General features: G+C 30.9%; 3 protein-coding genes across 3 annotated transcripts; 2 read left to right on the top strand and 1 right to left on the bottom strand.

Moving 5' to 3' along the window:
- Nucleotides 1-734: 734 nt before the first annotated feature.
- On the bottom strand, nt 735-9,533 carry LOC111679853 (phospholipase A2 group XV-like). The gene is made up of 4 exons (XM_046956325.1): nt 9,016-9,533; nt 4,112-4,480; nt 3,524-4,046; nt 735-1,510 (listed from the first exon to the last, which is right to left on the bottom strand). The coding sequence occupies exons 1-4, from the start codon at nt 9,152-9,154 to the stop codon at nt 1,291-1,293; spliced, it is 1,251 nt and encodes a 416-aa protein (XP_046812281.1). The 5' UTR covers nt 9,155-9,533; the 3' UTR covers nt 735-1,290.
- Nucleotides 9,534-12,178: 2,645 nt separating this feature from the next.
- On the top strand, nt 12,179-15,324 carry LOC111686542 (ATP-dependent DNA helicase DDX11). Its single transcript, XM_023448908.2, has 3 exons — nt 12,179-14,170; nt 14,248-14,445; nt 14,506-15,324. The coding sequence occupies exons 1-3, from the start codon at nt 12,344-12,346 to the stop codon at nt 15,175-15,177; spliced, it is 2,697 nt and encodes an 898-aa protein (XP_023304676.2). The 5' UTR covers nt 12,179-12,343; the 3' UTR covers nt 15,178-15,324.
- A 486-nt stretch (nt 15,325-15,810) lies between these two features.
- On the top strand, nt 15,811-18,889 carry LOC111686543 (cell division cycle protein 23 homolog). The gene is made up of 5 exons (XM_023448909.2): nt 15,811-16,708; nt 16,770-16,949; nt 17,011-17,175; nt 17,402-17,838; nt 17,904-18,889. Exons 1-5 carry the CDS (start codon nt 15,925-15,927, stop codon nt 18,411-18,413), a joined length of 2,076 nt encoding a protein of 691 aa, XP_023304677.1. The 5' UTR covers nt 15,811-15,924; the 3' UTR covers nt 18,414-18,889.
- The last annotated feature ends 1,923 nt before the right edge of the window (nt 18,890-20,812 follow it).

Below are 20,812 nucleotides of genomic sequence, written 5' to 3'. Positions count from 1 at the left end.
TTTTTAACAGGAAATTAAAAATATATTTTGACGTTAAATAATAAATTTTCTAAAAATTCACTAAAATTATAGTGTAAAAATGATTAATCATTTTTGTTCCTCCAAAAACCATACAAAAGGTTAATAAACTTTTGGAAATTTTTGAAACAATTAAAATTAAACATAAATTTCCAACAATGCATTAAGTCATTTGAAAATAAATTTTATTATATTATTATTAAATACACAAATACATTTTTGGGAAGAAACGTAAAATACTTTACCTAAACAAAGTTTGGCACACGTTTTGCTTAGCGGTCATAATAGTAATAAAAAAAATATCGAACAAGAAATTCAAAATAAAATTTATACAAAAATACCACTTATGGAGCTAATAAACGACAACACATGCCGATAATAATTATTTCAAAATAATAATAACAAAAATAAATCAACAAAAAGAAAATGAAATAAATACATACATATGTATTTTGCTTAAATCAATTTTAAACAGCTAAAAAACACAATATTCTAATTACCATCATAAAACGAGATAAATTGACATTAAAGTTAATTTGAAAATAATTTTGGAATTTCCCTTACAAAAAAAAAGTGGGACGAACAACGAAGGAGTTTTTATAAATAGCCAAAGAAAAGCGAAAAAAAACCTTCACTTATAAGAAACGTGAATAGTTATAAGGCACGTGGATTTGTCCCAAAAAGGATTTCAACAAAAGTGTTTATTTAAAAACAAATTTAAAATTTAAATTAAAATGTATTTATTTAAAAAATATAAAGAAGTTATATTACATAAAGATTCTTAGATAATTAAAAATTATAAACCCAATATCATTAAAAAAAATTTTATTAAAATTACATTAAAAGAAACAATCAGACTCACAACTTATAATGTATTATTCAAAACAAAAACTACAACATATAGTGATACATCACCGATTGTTAATTATTTAAATTCAAACACAGGCCAGACACAGGTTTAATCCAGAGACCAAAGTATACTTTTCTAAAGAAAAGACTCCCGCTAAATTTGGCCTTTTGTTCAGACGCAATAATAACGCCATGACATGTCTATCTAGCAAATCTTTTATGACATCTGAAAGCCAGATTTAAATTGAGCACTGCTTAATCTTTTCGAAATGTCTAAAATGATCTCAGGGTTTCATTTTGTTTATATTTTGTCGACCTGTATTATTTTACTACTACATAAAAATAAGAAAAACTAATTACAATAAAATTTGTGTCTGAGTTCAAAAAGGTTTGTTCGATTTTTTTTTTCTTAAGTTCTAATTTCTATAATTTTAAAACATTTTTAATATAATTAAAAACATCTTTATTGATTAGAATACCCATATGATCGACACCACTTAAAGCTAAGGTTGATATATTCGAAGTTTGATAACCAGCCCAGTGATGACAAGCTTGCAGGGAACGTCTATTAACGGTACCATCTCCAATACCCATTATTAATTTGGGTGTATCATCACTTACGTCATCTTTTTTGTAGCGTAATCTTATAGGAAAAATAAAATTAATTTAAATTAATAAATATAGTTGTAGATAAAGAGTTTTCTTCAGAAAACTTTTCGACAAACTGTTCGAAGAAAAAGTTTTCTTTAACATTCTTTTCGAATGATGAGTTTTCTTTTAGAAAATTGTTTAAAGAATGAGTTTTGTAGATAAATTTTCCATAAGAAACCGTTTTTACGAAATAGTATTCTTTAGAAAACCGATGGAATAAAGAGCTTTCTTTCGAAGATAAAGATACCTTTATAAAACTCTTCGAAGTTAAAGTTTCGATGAGAGTATTTTTTTAGAAAACTTTTCAATAAAAGAGTTACTTTTAGAAAACTGTTCGAATAAAGAATTTTCTTTAGAAAACTGTTCAAAGCTAAAGTTTTTTAGATAACTATTCGAAAATAAATTTTTCTTTATAAAACTTTTTGAAGATAAAGTTTTCTTTAGAAAACTGTTCAAAAATAAAGTTTAGATGAGAAAATGTTCTTTAAAAAACTGTTCGATAAAAGAGAGAAAGTATTTTCTTTAAAAAACTGTTCAATGAAAGATTTTTCTTTAGAAAACTGTTCGAAGAAACATTATTCTTTAGAAAACAGTTTGAAGACAAAACTGTTTAAAAATAAAATTTAGATGAGAAAATTTTCTTTAGAAAACCGTTCGATAAAAGAGAGAAAGTATAAGAAGATAAAAGAGAGAAAGTATTTTCTTTGGAAAACTGTTCGAAGAAAGATTATTCTTTAGAAAACTGTTCTAAGAAAGAAAGTAATTTCTTTAGAAAGCTGTTTAAATAATGAATGTTCCTTAGAAAACAGTTCGAAGAGTTTTTATTCCCAGAAAGATTTTTCCGTAGAAAGAGTTTTCTTTAGAAAACTAATCAAACAAAACATCTTCATCAGAACATTGTTGGATGAAAGTGTTTTCTTTAAGAAACTTGAGTCTTAGTTCAAAGAAAGAGTTTTTTACAATACTCATCGAAAAAAGGATCTTCTTTAGAAAACTGATTTGGAAACGTTTTCGAAGAGTTTTTATTACAAATCTATTCCCAGAAAGTTATTTTCTTAGAAAGAGTTTTTTTTTTAGAAAACTATTCAAACAAAACATCTTTATTAGAACACTGTTGGATGAAATTCTTTTCTTTAAGAAACTGGATTCTTAGTTCAAAGAAAGAGTTTTTTACAACACTCTTCGAAAAAAGAATCTTCTTTAGAAAACTGATTTGAAAAAGATTTTTTTTATAAAACTAATAGAATTTATTAAATAAAAATGTATGAAGCAAATATTTTCCTCATAAAATTGTATGAAAATAATGTTTTCTTTTGCTAGAATTATTCGAGCAAAAAGTTTTCTTCAATTAAAGAAAAACTGTTCGAAGGTATATTATTCTTTAGAAAAGGATTATTCTTTAGAAAACTGTTTGAAGAAAGTGTTCGTTAAAAACTTTTCGTAAAAGAGCTTTCTTTAGAAAATTGTTTGAAGAATTAGTTTTCTTTAGAAATCCGCTGGAAAAAGTGTTTTCTATATAGAGCTGCTCGAAGAATGAAAAGGAAAAGTTTTCTCTAGAAAAAAAGAGAGTTTTTAAGAAAACGGATTGAAGAAAGAGTTTTATTTATGGAACTGTCCGAAGCTGACGTTTTCATTAGAAAATCGTTTAAAAAGTGTTCTAAGGATGAATTTTCTAAAGAGAGAACTGTTCAAAAAAATTCTTAAGAAAACAGTTCAATGAAAAATTTTTCTTTTAAGAACTGTTTGAAGGCAGAATTTTCCTTAGAAAACTGTTCACAGAAAAAGTTTTCTCTCGAAAACTGTTCAAAGGAATAGTTTTCTTTAGAAACTTTTTCAAATAAAAAGTTTTGCATAACTGTTCGAATCTGAAGTTGTTTTTAGTAAACTGTACGAGGAAGCACTTGTTTTCCTCAATAAACTATTCGAAAAGAAAGTTTTCTTTTGCAAAAACTTTTCGAGCAAAAAGCATTCTTCAACTAAAGTACAACAGTACAACCACTCTTACCTCTCTACCGTATCCAAACCATCACCATAAAGACAATGCAGCTCAACACCTGGAGGACTAAAGTTGATAGTATATGGCAAGGTATCTTTACGCATTTCCCATGCTGTCGGATAACCAATATCATTGAAAAAATCCTGCATTTGAGCCATAGTATAAACACGTGATGGTGTCTCTACTAAAACTTCAGAACTTTTCCAAAATAGAGGCGACGGCAAAAGCCAGGCCGATGAGGGATTTGTAATTTGTTCAGCTTTTAAAATTTTACCACTAAGGAAAAACGAATCAAGATCATCACCCATGGCAAAGACTTTTAAAGCTTTTATACTACCAGCCCAAGCACCGGCCAAACTTATTTGTCTTGCCACATATTTATCTTTCCATTCAATGGTTTGTTGTCTTAGAAATACCAATGTCATGGGACTACCCATGCTGTGTGTTATAAATGTTACAGGTGTTTGATAATTAGCCTCGTAGGTATCTTCAACTAGCTTCTTTAAATCAATAAAGAATTGTTTATGTTCATCTGTGTTCAAAGGCAAAGAAATCTTTAATATTAATTCGATATACCAGTTAACTTAATAAACTTACTTGGTGCTTTGCGAAAATCATAAGGAGCTCCATGAAGATTTTTTCTTCTTTCATAGCCCATATCTACCAACATATTGGCAATATCCTTAAAATAAGCACCAGCCTTATTATGTGTAGGATCTATCCATTCTACTACCTCTGGATCACCCCATCCGGGTATACGTATCTCAACACCAGGTGTATTATGTGTTGTACGTGTTATATTGTCATAATACAATTTAACATTATCAACCCAACAATACACAGCTGGTATGACTATTAGTTCCAAATTAAGCCATAGATTAAACCAATCCGATTTACTGGCACACCATATAGGAGATGAAGATTTATTTAGTTTAGCATCTACTTGACTTCCACCATCACCGGGAACTTGAGGGAAATATTTTGCGGTTAATTTTTTTTATATTTTTATTATATTATTGACGTTATTCGATTAATTTGTTGTTAAATGGTTAGTTTTACTTTACATGCTTAATGGTTTTCATTATAATTTATTAGTTTTTTATGATGATAACACATTTATGGAAAACACAAACATTCATATATTACTGTGCACTTTTTAAAAACGGAAAAATAAACTTAAACTTAAAAACGCAATTTTAAAAATAAAAACTTAAAAAATGATAACAAACTGTTTAAAAGAAAGAGTTTTCTTTAGAAAAGTGTTCAAGGTAAGACTATTCTTAAGAAAATTAAAAATAAATATTTCGCAATAAGAAAACGAAAGCTCGATGGAAGAATTTTCTATAGAAAGTGATTCAAATACCTAAATATTTAAAAAAAACTATATAGAATACAGCAGAAAGACAAATTTTCTATAAAACCTGTTTTCGAAACAAAGTTTTTATACTGAAAATATTTCAAATGCGAAGAATTTTACTGTTAAAGAGATAGATTTTTAGACAAATTTTGTTAAAAGTGAGTTTTTGAACAAATTTTAACAAAAATATAATTTTTGCGCTTGAAACAATTCGAACATATAGTTTTGTATAGGAAACTGTTTGAAGACAGAATTTTCTATAGGAAACATATAGTTTTATATAGGAAACTGTTTGAAAACAGAATTTTCTGTAGGAAACAGTTTAAAGACAGAGTTTTCTTTAAACAATTCAATAAGAAAGAATTAAGTTTAGAAAACTTTTCGAAGAAAGGGTTTTCCTCCAAAAAAGATGTTTGAGGAAAGAAAATTATTCACAGAAAAGTGTTTTATTTACAAAACTTTTCGATAACAAAATTTTCCAAGGTTTCTTTAGAAAACTCCTTTAAAGTGTTGTCTGCTTGAATAAATTTTTTTGTAGAAAACTTTTCAAAGAAAAATTGTTTTTGGAAATCTGTTGGAAAAGAGAGGTTTTTAAAATTTTCTTTTTGAAACTAGTAAAAGTATGAGTTTTCTTTAGAAAAATGTTCGAATAGAAAATTTTTAGAAGACCATTTTATTTTGAAAACTTTTAGTTAGAAGAACTTCCTTAAAATCTTTCAAAGTCTAAGATTTGTTAAAAAAATTCGAAGAAAAATGTTCGAAGACTAAGTTTTCCTTGCAAAACTGTTTGAAGATAGGATTTCCTTTAAAAAAATTTTCAAAGAATTTTCTTTAGAAAAATGTTCGAAGAAAGAGTTTCCATAAAAAAAAACTTTTTTTCAAGAAAGAATTTTTTTCTAGAGAACTGTTCGAAAAAAGAGTTTTCTTAAGAAAACTTTTTTAAGAAAAATGTGATTTTGGAAATCTGTTCGAAAAGAGAATTTTCTTTAAATAATTAAAAGAGTTTTTTTTAGAAAAATTTTCAAAAAGAAAGCTTCATAACAAAATTTCTATAAAAAATTGTTCGAATACTATGTAATATAGTATATAGCATTGGATTGTCACACAGTACACTCGCACCTGGTTGGAGATTGTAGAAATGCCTTTAGGGACATTATGAGACTGTTTGTCATTAGATTGAGTTGAGTACCAGGGCACTGTAATGTGCATGGTAATAAGGCGAACTAGCTAGATTAGGTTCGATCCTAGATAGAGATGATAGGGAAAGGATTATAAAACCACCCATTAGTCACTTTAATAGGTTGAATTCGAAAGAATTCGCGACATCATTAACCAATCCTGAAATATTAGATTGGATTGCAAAATATCAAAACTTGATATGGGTGCTACCAAAATACTTTTAGGACTATACAGACGCAATCTAAGGGCTCTGATGGAGATTCTAACTGGACACTGCTCAGTTAGAACCTTTGTCAGTAAGTGGGACAGTAGTGTACTGGACTATTGCAGGTTATACGAAGATGAGAATGAAGTAGAGACTATCGAGCTGAAATGGCTAGGGAGATTCCATGGCGAACTGGGGGAAATTTAGGGACTTAACCCTCGCAGTCTACTAGGTTTTGCCAAGGGAAATAGTAACTTCTTTGACTGGGTTTTATAAGGGAATATGGATTTCCTTTATTACATATAAAGGAATTATATATTATATGTAATTATCTGTATTTTCATTCTTGTGTTGTTTTAAATTCTCTGTTTTTTGAATCTTCACTTTATTGAAGGGAATCACAATGTTATCGTTTTTGCCTTCTTAACCTAACCTAACCTATGTTGTATAAAAAAACTTTATAGGAAACTATTCGAAGACAGAATAGTTTTCTATACAAAACTATACGATGAGACAGTATTCTATATAAAATGTTCAAATATAAAGATTTTAATACAAAACTGGTAGAAGAGAGGGTTTATCATAGAAAAGAGAAATTTTCTCTTTAGAAAAAACAGCTTTTTAAGAATGTTTTTGGAAGAGAATTTTCTATAGAAATTTTTCAAATTATAAAGTTTTTTAAAGAAAACTGTGTAAAGAAAGAGCTTTTTGTAGATAATATTTAGAAAAAAACTAGTAAATGAATATTCTATATAAAAATATTTAAAACCAATGTTGTCTATAGGAAACCGTTTGGCGACATAATTGTCTAATAGAATATGAAAAGACAGCGTTTTCTTTTTTATTCTCTTAATAACTTTAGAATTTCCTGTTAAAAACATACAAAAAAAATTTCTATACAACAAACTAAATTTTCTTTAAAACTAAACTTACAGTTACAGCTCTGTAAAGGGTAGATTTGCGATAAGTTTATTAAGCTATAAAATATACATTTCTTATCTAAAAAAACAACAACAAGAAATGGTATTTTAGCGGTAAAATATTTTTTCAAATTACATTATTAAATACAAAAACTATAAATCGTTAATGTAAAATAAAAATCTATATTGTTACAAACTGATAAGCAAACAAATTTATACATATAAGAAAACTTTTAAAATTATTTATTTTAAACGCTATTGAATCACAATTTTGCATTGTTCGTTTATTATAATAAAAAGTAAATATTTACATACTTCTTCATATTTCTTTTCTATAAATAATGATTCTTTATACTCTTTATTTAATCAAATTTGTAATCATGGTTACATGCAATAAATATATGCATGTATATATGTATATATCACATTGAAAAGTGAGCTTGAAATTTAATAAAAGTTTTATTAATTTATTTATAAAACTATTTATAAAACTATATAATGTAATAAGAGAATATTTTCTAATAGCTAGAAGATTTTGAATTTCTAGATTTTTATTTTGAATTTCAACGACATTGAGTTTATTTCAGAAAATATGCTTAATATAACTAAAATAAACGTTTATTATCTTTATGATTACGAGGGATAAAGTTTCCTATATCAAACTGTTTGGATCCTACGTTTGTAGTCTAATTGTCATAAAAAAACTTTAATTATTTTTAAAACTTAAAAAACCGATTTTTACATAAATATGAATCATGACACCAAATGATAAAAAGTGCACATGCAAAAATATAAACTAGAATAATGATAAACTGGAACAGACCTTCTTGTTAAACAAAGATAAAAAATAACATAAGACAAAAATAAAATTTATTCAAAATGATGATTCAATGAATTTCGATGAACATTATGATGGACAGGCCCTTTTGTGAATGCATGGAGATAACAACATTAATATTTATTTAAATATATACATTTAACACTACAATAAACAAAAGCCAAAAATCTAGAGATCATGATTGATTAATATGATGCCCTCCATCATAGTAATCTAATATGCAATATTAGAACTTAAATTAAGACTAGAACTGAACTAGAACTGGACTAGAACTGATCTAGAACTTAACTAGAACTGATCTAGAACTTAACTAGAACTGAATTAGAACTGAACTAGAGCTGAACTAGAACTGAACTAGAACTGAACTAGAACTGAACTAGAACTGAACTAGAACTGAACTAGAACTGAACTAGAACTGAACTAGAACTGAACTAGAACTGAACTAGAACTGAACTAGAACTGAACTAGAACTGAACTAGAACTGAACTAGAACTGAACTAGAACTGAACTAGAACTGAACTAGAACTGAACTGAACTAGAACTGAACTTGAACTAGAACTGAACTTGAACTAGAACTAAAACTGTACTAGAATTGAACTAGAACTCAACTAGAACTGAACTATAATTGACCTACAACTGAACTTAAACTGAACTAGAAATTAATATTAATACAAATTTATCTTAGAGATATTTTAAAATTACTTTCGAATTCAAAATAAACAACACGTAATCGATATAGTGTGTTAGAAATTTTCTGTTGGGTTATAGTAACTTTGGGAAATATTTAATTTTGTCGCAAAATACATTATGCTACCCACTATGCAGGTGTAGGGTATTAGTAAACACACATTCAAAATTAGGAACAAAGGTTAAACCAAATAGGTATAAATTATAATAGCTTATAAAAAGAAACGATGATTCAATAATAATTGTTTAACTTTAACACCAACTGATTAAATAAATACAAAAATTAATAAAAAAAATATATATGTAAATACTTACCCAATATCACCGGTGACAAGCGTTTTTCTTCTTTAGGCTTAATGGAAGCAGCAGATTTTTTACGTGAAAACGGCCAGAAGCCTTGACCAACATGAAATATTGTTAAAAGGATAAAAAGTAAAAACAGAATCTGTCGCATACTTTTGTGTTACACAAACACACAAGTGAACAGACAAATTTAAGAGATCAATAATTTTTTAACTATAAATGCCTAATAATGGAAGTGTTCCACAAATAAAATTTATCCCACAATTCCCGCCGTTTTTTAAGGAGTTTATTTTCTTCTATTACCAAAAAAAGTTTTTGAAGTTCTCTTGTTAGTTTATTTTTCACTGACGAACAAAGAAATATTTTGTTGTTGTTCTTCACTTTTGCACTGAATTTTTATTCACATTAATTGTTTATTTGCGTTGTTTGAATACGATTAAAAACAACTTTTTTATCAATAATACTACATTGATGGTTGTTTTTTTTATAGGGAAGTGAAAAACAATAACAATAATTTGGATGAACCTTCTGCTGAGAATAACAAAAAACAACTGCTGTAAAACAGCTGTCTTATAGAAGTTATTTTTGGGTTGGTTAATCTATTACAATTCAATACAGAGTGTTGCAGATAATATATATAATTAATGATACTATTACTTACTATATATTAAAAAGTATTTTTCTTTTAAATTCTATAAAAAATTTAACAATTTTACATAATTTTCAGTTAATTTGTTACTTTATTTTTAATAAAAACTATTTATTGATAAATAGAATGTGTTAAAACAATGTATATTATTTAGACGTTTTTTATTTTAATTATATTTTTTGTAGCGTTTTTATAATTGTGTTTATTTGCATTATTGTATATTGCTAACATTGATCAGAGACTTGCGCCGATTCGGCTAACCGATTCGAGACTTGCGCCGATTCGCCTAAGCCTAGCCGCCGAACAAAATGTCAAAGAGGCCGTCGCCGAAAATTTTTCAGCTTAATACGGCTTGAAAATTTCGCCATATTTTGTACAATTTACACAACACTTTGGCTAAATTTATGGAATTTTACAATATAAAATTAATTTGCTTTCATTTAAGCAAGTTTTCTTTTATTTCATATTAAGCCGCTCATTGAAATTTGGCCGGTGTAGAACTTTGTTCAACGTTCGATGTATATGCTTCGCCTCAGATATTTTCGTGTTTTTACGCGCCTAATTCGAATCGCTGCTACTTCAAACCAGCTTCGTTGACATAAAACCAGCTACGTTGACGTCAACCGAAGCTACTACTTTTTACATTGCTTGTATGTCATACCATGATGGTCTCCTGGAAGAATGCCCACAAGAGAGTGGCAATTGTATATCTCCCTAGTCACCTAGGCGGGTGGTGGTCAGTCGGCTAGTGGTGACATGATATATTATCACCTAGAGGCAATGGACGGAAGCTGATTGCCGCATTCAGGGGGTATCCTTGGGATACGTACTTATTATTATACCATTGATCTCAGCAGAATCACTAACATACACCTGTAATAGAGCGCGATGTCTGTCTAGTGTGCCTTTCAGTGAAGCTCTTGTTGTTGTCTCCAAACACTATGGTGGCCGAATATTTACAAGAAACAATTGTTAAGCCGTAACGTTACTGACTGATTCATCATCGCACAGTCTAAACGGTTTTAGCTAAAAAGCTGATATTTGGACAAGAGGTTGGTCTCCCACCAAATAGATCCACTAATACGGGATTTTTGGAAATTCGAATGATTAGGGGGTTAAAAATGGTAAAAACGGGTAAATTCGGTAACCTCATATCTCCTCAACTATAAAAGATACAAAAACAGTTTAAAGCTTATCGTCGTTCATTACAAAAAAAAAGCGGACAGGTGTCCGGTAATTTTTTCAAATTCGCCGCCTTTATGGGAATAAACGGGTAAAAACTGTAATTTGGTACTTCTTTTGCACCCCATGTAGCTTTTAAACCAGACAACATTAAAAAATATTTTTGAATCCTTCATAACACGACAAACGTTTATTTATTTTTGGTACTATTTTATGAATTCATAATAACGGGCTCCCAATACGATGTTGCAACATTTTGGAACAGAATTTTTATTTCGTTAATGGGGAGGAAAAAATACCAAAAGGGGTAAAAACGGGAAATTTGATTTTATTCAAGAAACACTAAATATGCTAATGGGGTGTTTTTCGAAACACCGGTATCAAGTGATATTTTTGGTACTTTTTCATTCTCCAACTGGTACTTTTTGAGTTTTCTATGATATTGAAATCGAAACATGAAATTTTATATCAGGATGATCAAAATCGTTAAGTTTCTTATTTATATTGCTTTTAGGATATAGCTAGTAAATAAACAATTTTATTTGTTTTGTTTTTACGTTATTGATCATTTTCATAATGCAAAATTTTTTAGAAACTGATTTTCTGCAAGATGTTTTATATGGAGGATATAGTTAAATATCGGCTGATCCTCGTAAAACTTGGAGAAATGATTTGTTTTTAATTTTTAAGAATTTTTTATTCATTCCTGCATATATTTTCACACCACTTTTGAGCTTGCTCTGTTTTGTTGTTATAAACAATATATTTGCTTCCAAAATCCCACTTTCTGATCTCTCGGATTCCGTTTTTATTTAACCCTTTCAGGGTCAACAATAATTTATGTCTAGAAAAAAACTTAAAAACTTATATTTAAGATAATTTGAGTATGCTGAATCCGGGAAAAATAATATTTTTTGAATTTGAGTTTTCCCTAGTGAGTTATAGAAGGTCAAAGTTAAATTAAAATACAATTTTTTTGGCCATTAAATGAAGCAGTTTTTTAAACGTTGTTAAAAATCACTTTTTAAAAAGTAGTCAGAAGTGACAATTTCTTAAAATCTGATTTTTAAATACTTTTAAAATACGGAAGATCTTTCAAAATCTCAATTATAAATATAATAAACTCTTCATTTTAATCTAAAAGTAAAAATTAAAACTAAAGTTAAATATTATACCCAAAAATATATTCGACACCACGGAAAGAGTTAAAATCGTTGAAAATTAAAAACTAAACGTAACTAAAAACTTAGACGGCTTACAGTCGATTTTAAGCCGCCGCCGACATGTTTAGTATCAGTCGCCGCCGCCGTTAATATTTGTCGGCGCAGGGCTCTAACGTTGATTTTAGGCGCGTTTTTGTTTACTTTTTACTATTATACAGATTTTTTGTTGCTCAAGATCAAGTTGTTTTTTTAATAATATATGTTCGATCCTTTGGGTTTTTAAATAAAAATTATGTTAAAAATAGCTCCTTAGAAATTTCATTAGCATTAAGTAAACCTCTCCAAAATGTATTCACCTAAAACAGTATTAACCTGTCCTACGGATTTTAACTTTCCTTTTACTCCATATACCATACAACAAGAATTAATGCAGGAGTTGTATAAGGTATTGGAAAATAAACAAATTGGTATTTTTGAAAGTCCTACAGGTACGGGCAAATCTTTAACACTCACTTGTGCTGCCCTTAAATGGTTGGAGGATCATGAGCAGTTGGTACGGAATGAGCTTTTGCAGCGTTTGTCTGAAGTACAAAAAGAGGTAATAAAACTTGAGAAGGAATCTCTAGAGGTAACGGATTGGATATCTATGCATTCCAAAACATCACAACAACGTCAGGAGTTATTGGAATTAAAAGATATGCAAAAGCTTTTGGATGAGTATGAGGAAAAGTTGAATGAAATTAAAAGTAAACAAAAAGTATTAAAACAAAAACGGTCCAAAAGCATTACACTAAACAAACACGAAGAATCTCAAGTCGCAGATGTACCGGATGAAGTCAATATTTTACTAGATGATTCATTTAGCAACGAAGATGATGAACATTTGTTTCCCAACGAAAAACGTGAAAAGTATCGTGATGTACAGATCTTTTTCTGCAGTCGTACTCATACCCAATTGGCTCAGGTGGTTAGGGAAATAAAACGCACAAAATATGGAGAACGCATACGATGTGTTTCTTTGGCTTCTCGTCAACAATTATGTATTCACAAACAATTACGCAAACTAAATAATACCGCCGTAATTAATGAGAAATGTTTGGACATGGCCAAAGAGTCCAAAAGTAAGGCCAAAACCACGGCCTGTGATACTGATGGTTGTGTACAGAAAAAAGCCCGTATAACTCAATCAAAAACTGGACTAAATGCAATAACAAAATGTGAATTTAAAACTCCAGCTTTAGTGCAGGATTTAAGTGATCTATCCTTAGGGGATATTTTAGACATAGAAGATCTAGTAACCGAAGGAGAACAGCTACAGGCTTGTCCTTATTATGCCGCCAGAAATGCCACACAATTGGCCCAAATAGTTATGTTGCCTTATCAACTATTGCTGCATAAACGCACTCGTCAACAAAGTGGCATTGATCTTAAGGGTTCCATAGTCATAATAGATGAAGCTCATAATCTCTTGGACACCATATCACAAATGCACAGCTGTGAATTGAGTTTACAACAATTGCAAACGGCTCAGCAACAGATATTAGCCTACAAAATGAAATATGCCTCGCGTTTTAATTCCTCCAATTTGCTGTCTATAAATCAATTGTTGTTTGTCATTAAAAGATTGATAAAACTTCTTAAATCTCCCAGTTGCAAAGATAGTTCTAACTCCTTTCGCATGCTTTGCACCTATGAACTAATGTCTGAGGGAGATTTCTTTAACATAGATCTTTATCAACTGCTGCAATTTTGTGAAAATTCACGTTTTGCCCAAAAACTCCAGGGTTTTGCTAAACGTTTGGCTGCGCAACCAAATCCTAATGAAAATCAACCTCCTCCAAGTGGTAAATCAGCAGCTATAGGTCTTTTACAACGTCTACAAAAAGATCACACGGAAAAACAGCAGAAAACTTCAAAAAATAAACTTGAAGAGTTGGATACAAATACGGAGCAAAAACCTATGGCAAAGGATAAAAATGTTTATCCTATAACCTCACCTATTCGACCGCTTTTAGCATTTTTGGAGGCCTTGTGTGAAAAATCAGATGATGGTAGAATTTTAATAAATATTGCTGATGAATCTATTAAAAATTTTGAATCTCAAACTAGTTTTAAATATATTCTGCTAAATCCAGGTGGTCATTTTCAGGATATTGTAAAGGAAGCCAGAGCGGTAAGTATTTTTTAAAATACCTAGAAACAGTATATTATTCTCAATAAATTTTTATCCAAAAACAATAACTCTTTCAGATAATAGTTGCTGGTGGTACTATGCAGCCTACTGCCGAATTAACTGAACAACTTTTTAACACCTGTCCGGAACGTGTACAATTACGTTTTTATGATCATGTTGTGCCAGATGATGCCGTTCTACCATTTGTGGTTACAAAAGGACCCAGGGGCAAAAACTTGTGCTTTAACTATGCTCAGCGATCATCTAATGAAATGGTAACACATTTTTATAATTTAACTCAAGTTACAAAAAAAATTAATCATTTCATATTATAGCTTTCCGATTTATGCACAGTTTTGGAAAACTTATGCAATGTAGTACCAGCTGGCTTGGTATGTTTTCTACCCTCTTATGACTATTTGGATACAGTTTATATTCAGCTGCAAAAGTCGGGTGTATTACAAAGAATTTCTAATAAGAAACGTGTCTTTAGAGAACCTAGAAACATCACGAGCAATGATAGTGGTTCTGGAGATAGTGTAGCAAGTGGTCAAACAGTAGAGCAATTATTATACGATTACGCTAAAGCTATCAAGCACAATCAAGGAGGTGCTTTACTACTAAGTGTAGTGGGTGCAAAACTGAGTGAGGGCCTTAATTTTGCCGATGATCTGGGGCGTGGCGTTATAGTTGTAGGCATGCCATATCCTAATTGTAATTCTCCTGAGTTACAAGAACGCATGACCTATTTAGACTCTACTATGGGTCCGGGTTCCGGTTCAGAATATTATGAGAATCTTTGCATGAAAGCAGTTAATCAATGTATTGGTCGTTCGGTGCGTCATATTTGTGATTATGCTTGTGTTTATTTATTAGATGAACGTTATGCTCGTGAGAATATTCAGCGCAAATTGCCGCAATGGATATCGAGACATTTAAAAGTTGCCACCACATATGGTCAAGTCCAGGGAGGCACAGCAAAGTTTTTTAAACAGAAGAAGGTGTGATGTTTTTTATGGTTTAATTTGTATTTTTTATATGTATTTATATGGTGTGTAGAATGAAATTATGAATATTGTGATTTTTTTTATACTTTTGTATATAGTTTTTTTTTTTAATTTAAGAATAAAGTTTTTTTTATGTGTTTAAAATTTTAGTTTTACAAAATTCACTAAAAATTATATTTTCATTAAAAAGGCAGGAAACAAAAGACAATTTTAATTTTTACTATTATTTCCACAATAAAATTCTATTATTGTTTAACTCGAATAATTAATTTGTAACAGAAATAGCAAACAAATTCTTATAGTCATTGTATTTACTGCTGTAATCTTTTACAAATTCCTGTAAAAAGTGACAAAATCTGTTACAATTTTAATAAATGTAACTACTCACAAGGAATTGATAACATTAAATTATTTATTTAACAGCTACAGTTTCTAATAATTTATTAATTTCACTTACTATTTTAACAAAAACTATATATTAATAAACTGACTTTTTTTATTTTTAAATATTTATAATTAAAATTTGTGTAAATTTTGTTATATTTCATATTTTTCATACGCCACCTTCTAGCGGCGTTAATTTATTTTCAAGCAACTTTGATTTCTAATTAAAAATATCATTTGCCGGTAAAAAGTGGACAAGCGAAGAAGAAGCAAAAACAAATTTGTTTGCAAATTTTAATTTTATACGCAAAAATAAAACAAAATTGTACGACAAGGAATTTTACAGTTTAAAATTGTGGAAAAATGGAAGATGAATACTTTAATGTGCCTTTAGAGGATGTGAAACGTGAATTACGGCGCGGTATCATAGAGTGTCAGAAACGCGGCCTGTTGCACAGTGCTAAATGGTTGGCAGAAATGAACCATGGGCTGAGTGATGTTGACATTGATATGAATAGTGAGAAATGCGATTTCAGTGAAGTGGCTCTGGACGGTATAACACCGGTGGAATATGATAATTACTATCTGGCCAAATGTTATTTTGATGTTAGGGAATATGATCGAGCCGCCTATTTGGTGCGTAATGCTGAGTCGGCTGTGCCGAGATTTTTACATCTCTATGCCACCTATATGGGCTTGGAAAAGCGAAGATTGGATTCTACCACAGATCAATCGAATCTTAATGATTCGGGTCATGTTAAGGATTTGGCCGATCTATTGGCCACTTTAAAAGCAGAATATTCCCGCGGTCGTTTAGATGGTTATGGCATGTATTTGTATGGTGTTGTTTTAAAGGCTGTAGATCTTAATCAAGCTGCTCAGGAAGTACTCATACAATCAATACGAGCCGCTCCCATGTTATGGGGTTCATATGTGGAATTAGCTCCTTTAATTAAGGAAAAGGAGAAATTGCAGACAATGCATTTGGGTGGTCATTGGATGAGGCATTTTTTTGTGGCCCACACCTATATAGAAATGTATTTGAATGATGAGGGTTTAAAGGCATATGAAGATCTGCAAGCGGCTGGCTTTCGTAAATGTGTGTATGTTACATCGCAAATGGCCTTGGCCTATCACAACAAGAGGGGTAGGTCTTTATGGTTTGTTTAAGGATTTATTTTAATATTTATTTTTAAACATATTTGTAGATGTTGATAAAGCTATAGAAATCTTCCAAGCTTTGCAAGAAGCCGATCCATATCGTTTGGACAATATGGATACTTATTCTAATTTACTTTTCGTTAAGGAGTTGAAAACAGAAATGGCTCAATTGGCTCATAAGGTAGAGGGTATTAATAAATACCGTCCGGAAACCTGTTGTGTTATAGGTGAGTAGAGAAAAAGTTTTAAGGAACATGTTTCACAGTTGTATTTGTTTTTTTTTCAAAGGCAATTACTATAGCATACGCTGTGATCATTTCATGGCTATTACTTATTTCCAAAGAGCTTTGAAATTGAATCCGAAATATTTAGCAGCTTGGACTTTAATGGGTCATGAATTTATGGAGGTGAAAAATACAAATGCTGCTATACAAAGTTATCGCAAAGCTGTGGGTAAGTATCCTTTTACATGATCATTATTGATCATTCACTCAAAATGTGATATTAACAAAAAACGATCTTTCACTAAAAAATATACCTTTTAGTTGAAATACGATCATGCACTTAAAATGCGATCTTGCAATGAAAATTCGATTGTTTATTTAAAATACCATCTAATACAGAAATTTTAATCTCTTTTTTATGACTTAATTTCTCTCACTCTCTTTTCTCCCTTTAGAGGTCAATCGCCGTGATTATCGTGCTTGGTATGGTCTGGGTCAAGCTTATGAAATTCTAAAAATGAATCACTACAGTTTATACTATTTCAAAATTGCCCATAAACTGCGTCCCTACGACAGTCGCATGTTGGTGGCACTAGGTGAAACCTATGAAAAACTAGATAGATATGAAAATGCCATACAATGCTATAGTAAAGCTTGTGATGTGGGTGATATAGAGGGTATAGCCATGTATAAAATGGCTAATTTACATGAAAAACTAGGAGCCCTTGATTTGGCGGTGAAATGCTATATAATGTATTGTAATGATGAGCGAGCAGCAGCGGATAAACAAAGTTTATATCATGGCTATATGACATTGGCAAATTACTATGAGAGTAAAGAGGAATATGATCGAGCGTCACATTATGCCTATAAGTGTTTGGAATCGGATGATGTAAGTTTAAAATATTTGAAGAAAAATTACATTTTTAACATTTTCTTTTTGTCTTTGTTTTGAAGCGTAAATCTGAAGCAAAATCTTTACTGAAAACTATAGAAAATAAACGTAAAATTTTAATATCATTGGGAGCGGGTGGTACAGGCAATAATGTGGCAAATGCCGACACCTCATCTGATGGTGATATGGATATGGAATTAAGTGATTTTAAATTCAATGAATACATGTTAAGCAATCGTGCTACTAGTTCGGCTGCTGCAGGTGTCGCTGGTAGTGTTGATACTTCGGTAAGTTTTAAAACTTCTGCTAATATGACCAATGAGGTTGGCACTAGCACAAGTCAAGGTACACTGGATGTACAACAGGGTAAAATATCTGTGATTGTCGGTGATGATATGTCTTTAAGTGAAAGCGATATGACAGCCAATACTTCCATAGCCACCAATACACCTTCAAATGTACACTCACGACGCACATTGGCCTCAGCATCGAATGCCGCACATAATATTGTGGAAACAGAAGAAGATGATGATACTCATTCGATGGAAATGTCTTCTATATCAATCGATTAGGAAAATTTAAACAAATCGCCATTAATTTCAAAATAAATTTAGTGAACAACGGACGATAAATTAATCCTGTTTGTGTAAGATTGATCTGCTAGTTTATGTTCAAGAAATACAAAATAATCTTAAGGTATGCTTAACAATTCTTTTCTCTTTATTTCTTTACTTTTTCTATTTTTTCATATCTTTTTGGAAATTTATGTTTATATTTTTTGCATTAATTTAACCATATTGGTTTTTTGTTTGCTGTGAAATAGTTTTATTAACTATTTTCTTTACTCTTCGGTATTCTCATTATGTTTAAGCTTATTATTAAAAAACAAATTATTAAACAAAAGTTTAGTTTAAATGTTTTAAACATTTTATATATAAGTTTCTTATTTGCATTTTTCTTTGCCTATGTTGATGATTACCATGTGTTCACAGTTGTTATTTAAGAAAATCTAAAGGAATTTAAATAAATTTGTACAAAAGCCAGCTGAGTTGAAAGATCGTCTCGTTTAACTTTCTATTATTTATTCTTTCATGCGTGTCCTTATGACAGATTGATTTTTAAGGTGGTTTCAACGTAGAAGTTTTACCGAATTGATTAACTAAGAATATAAAACTCCCTGATAAAATCCAGTTGACTGCAAGGGATGGTTTTTCGCAATATCCTCCAGCTCGTCATTTAACCAGAGCTTATGTATTCTAGGATAGTGACATAGTAAGTGATCAATCGTCTCTATTTCATCAGCATACTTGCTTATTCTGCTAAAGTCCGGTGTAATTCCTTCCCATTTACTGATAAAGGAACTATTTAAGCAATTACCCTTTAAAATCCCTGTCAGGATTCTTTGGATACCTTAAGTACGCTGGTAGCCCTTACAACAAGTGTTGGCCATAAAGCCTTTTGTATTTTGCAATACATTCTACTATTTCAAAAGTTATTACTCATGAAAAATAATTTCTCGAAAATTAACCCACAATAGTGATAGATAGGACGTTTCACTCCACTATAGTAAAGCTAGTTCGTCCGCAACAGTCTGATAATGTCCCTTAAAGCATTTCTACAATCTACACCCAGTCGCGAATGTTCGATATGACATGATAATCCACGAAGAGCAGCTTAACTATCGACATAAATTGTCACAATCGACCCTAGATCGATTTGATTTCGTATAAGTTCCGTCGATTTAGTCCCTTCACTATAGAAATTTAGTTCGCTACTTATGCAGATGTCTTGGCGACTAGTAATACCAAGTCATCTGAATAAGCCACGGTCTTCCTGACTTGATAATTAAGTAACCCCAATAAAGGTGATAAAACACCCTCTGTTACGTGCCTCTTTTTTTAGATCCTCTAATGCAATTATCCCCTAGGTTCGAGCTATCTGCGGAAATATAAACTTCTTATTTTACCATAAAGTTCAAGCGCTACAAGCGAATATTTAATCGATTAACTTAACCTCCGGAGTCAGCAAATTATGGTCTACAGACAGATCTCTGTCGAATCCAGCCAAACATGAGGATAGGGTCGTGATATTTTTCAACTGAAACATCATATTCGACCCTTAGCGCTGTTCGGACTGTTTTGCACGTCAATTTATAGATCACCCCGACAGAGATAAGGCATAGTAAGGAAGGTACACGATTTTATTACGAGCGAGGTTACAAAGGTCATCAGAGATGCAAAGTCATCGAAAGCCCAGATGAACCGGGAGTTTAGTACCTTACAAAAGTCCTCAATTTATCGATATCAACCCTAATAATACCCTTGCTGAAGCCAGAAAAAAGTGCAAATCAGGGAGAATATTACAGGTCTATATCCCTCCTGTCACCAATTACCAAGACACTTGAGGCACTACTCCTCCCGGAACTGCAACAACACCTATATCCAGTAGATCATCAACATGGATTTTGCCTAAAGCAGAGTACAACAACAGCTTTAACTACCATCACCACACAAGTCTGCCTCGACCTTAATCAGGCCCGACCATGTCAACGAACGGTTCTCATGAAACTCGATCTATCATAGGCGTTTGATACGGTCAATCACGCTATTCTCTTCAGAGACATTTACACATCTGATCTCTCCCACAATACCAAGAGATGGCTTGTGAATTACATGTGTGTACAATAGACAATTATTTGTGGAGTATAGGATCAATAGATATAAATCTCCTCTAATTAAACAGGGAGTACCCCTAAACTCCCCTGGACGGCATTCAAATAATATCTTTCGCTGATAACTGCTCGATATTGGCAACGGGCAATAGTATTGATGACCTTTGAGGTTTGATAAACAGTTACCTATGAGATCTTTCCAGATTTTTTCATTCCAGAAATTTAAAATTATCGACAACAAAATCCTTAGCAACTCTCTTTTCCACTTGGACTAAGGAAGAACACCTGCATGAGGAATCG

The sequence above is a fragment of the Lucilia cuprina genome, chromosome 2, assembly GCF_022045245.1.
Source record: "Lucilia cuprina isolate Lc7/37 chromosome 2, ASM2204524v1, whole genome shotgun sequence".
Lineage (NCBI taxonomy): Eukaryota > Metazoa > Arthropoda > Insecta > Diptera > Calliphoridae > Lucilia > Lucilia cuprina.
This window is presented reverse-complemented; position numbering and strand designations above follow the sequence as displayed.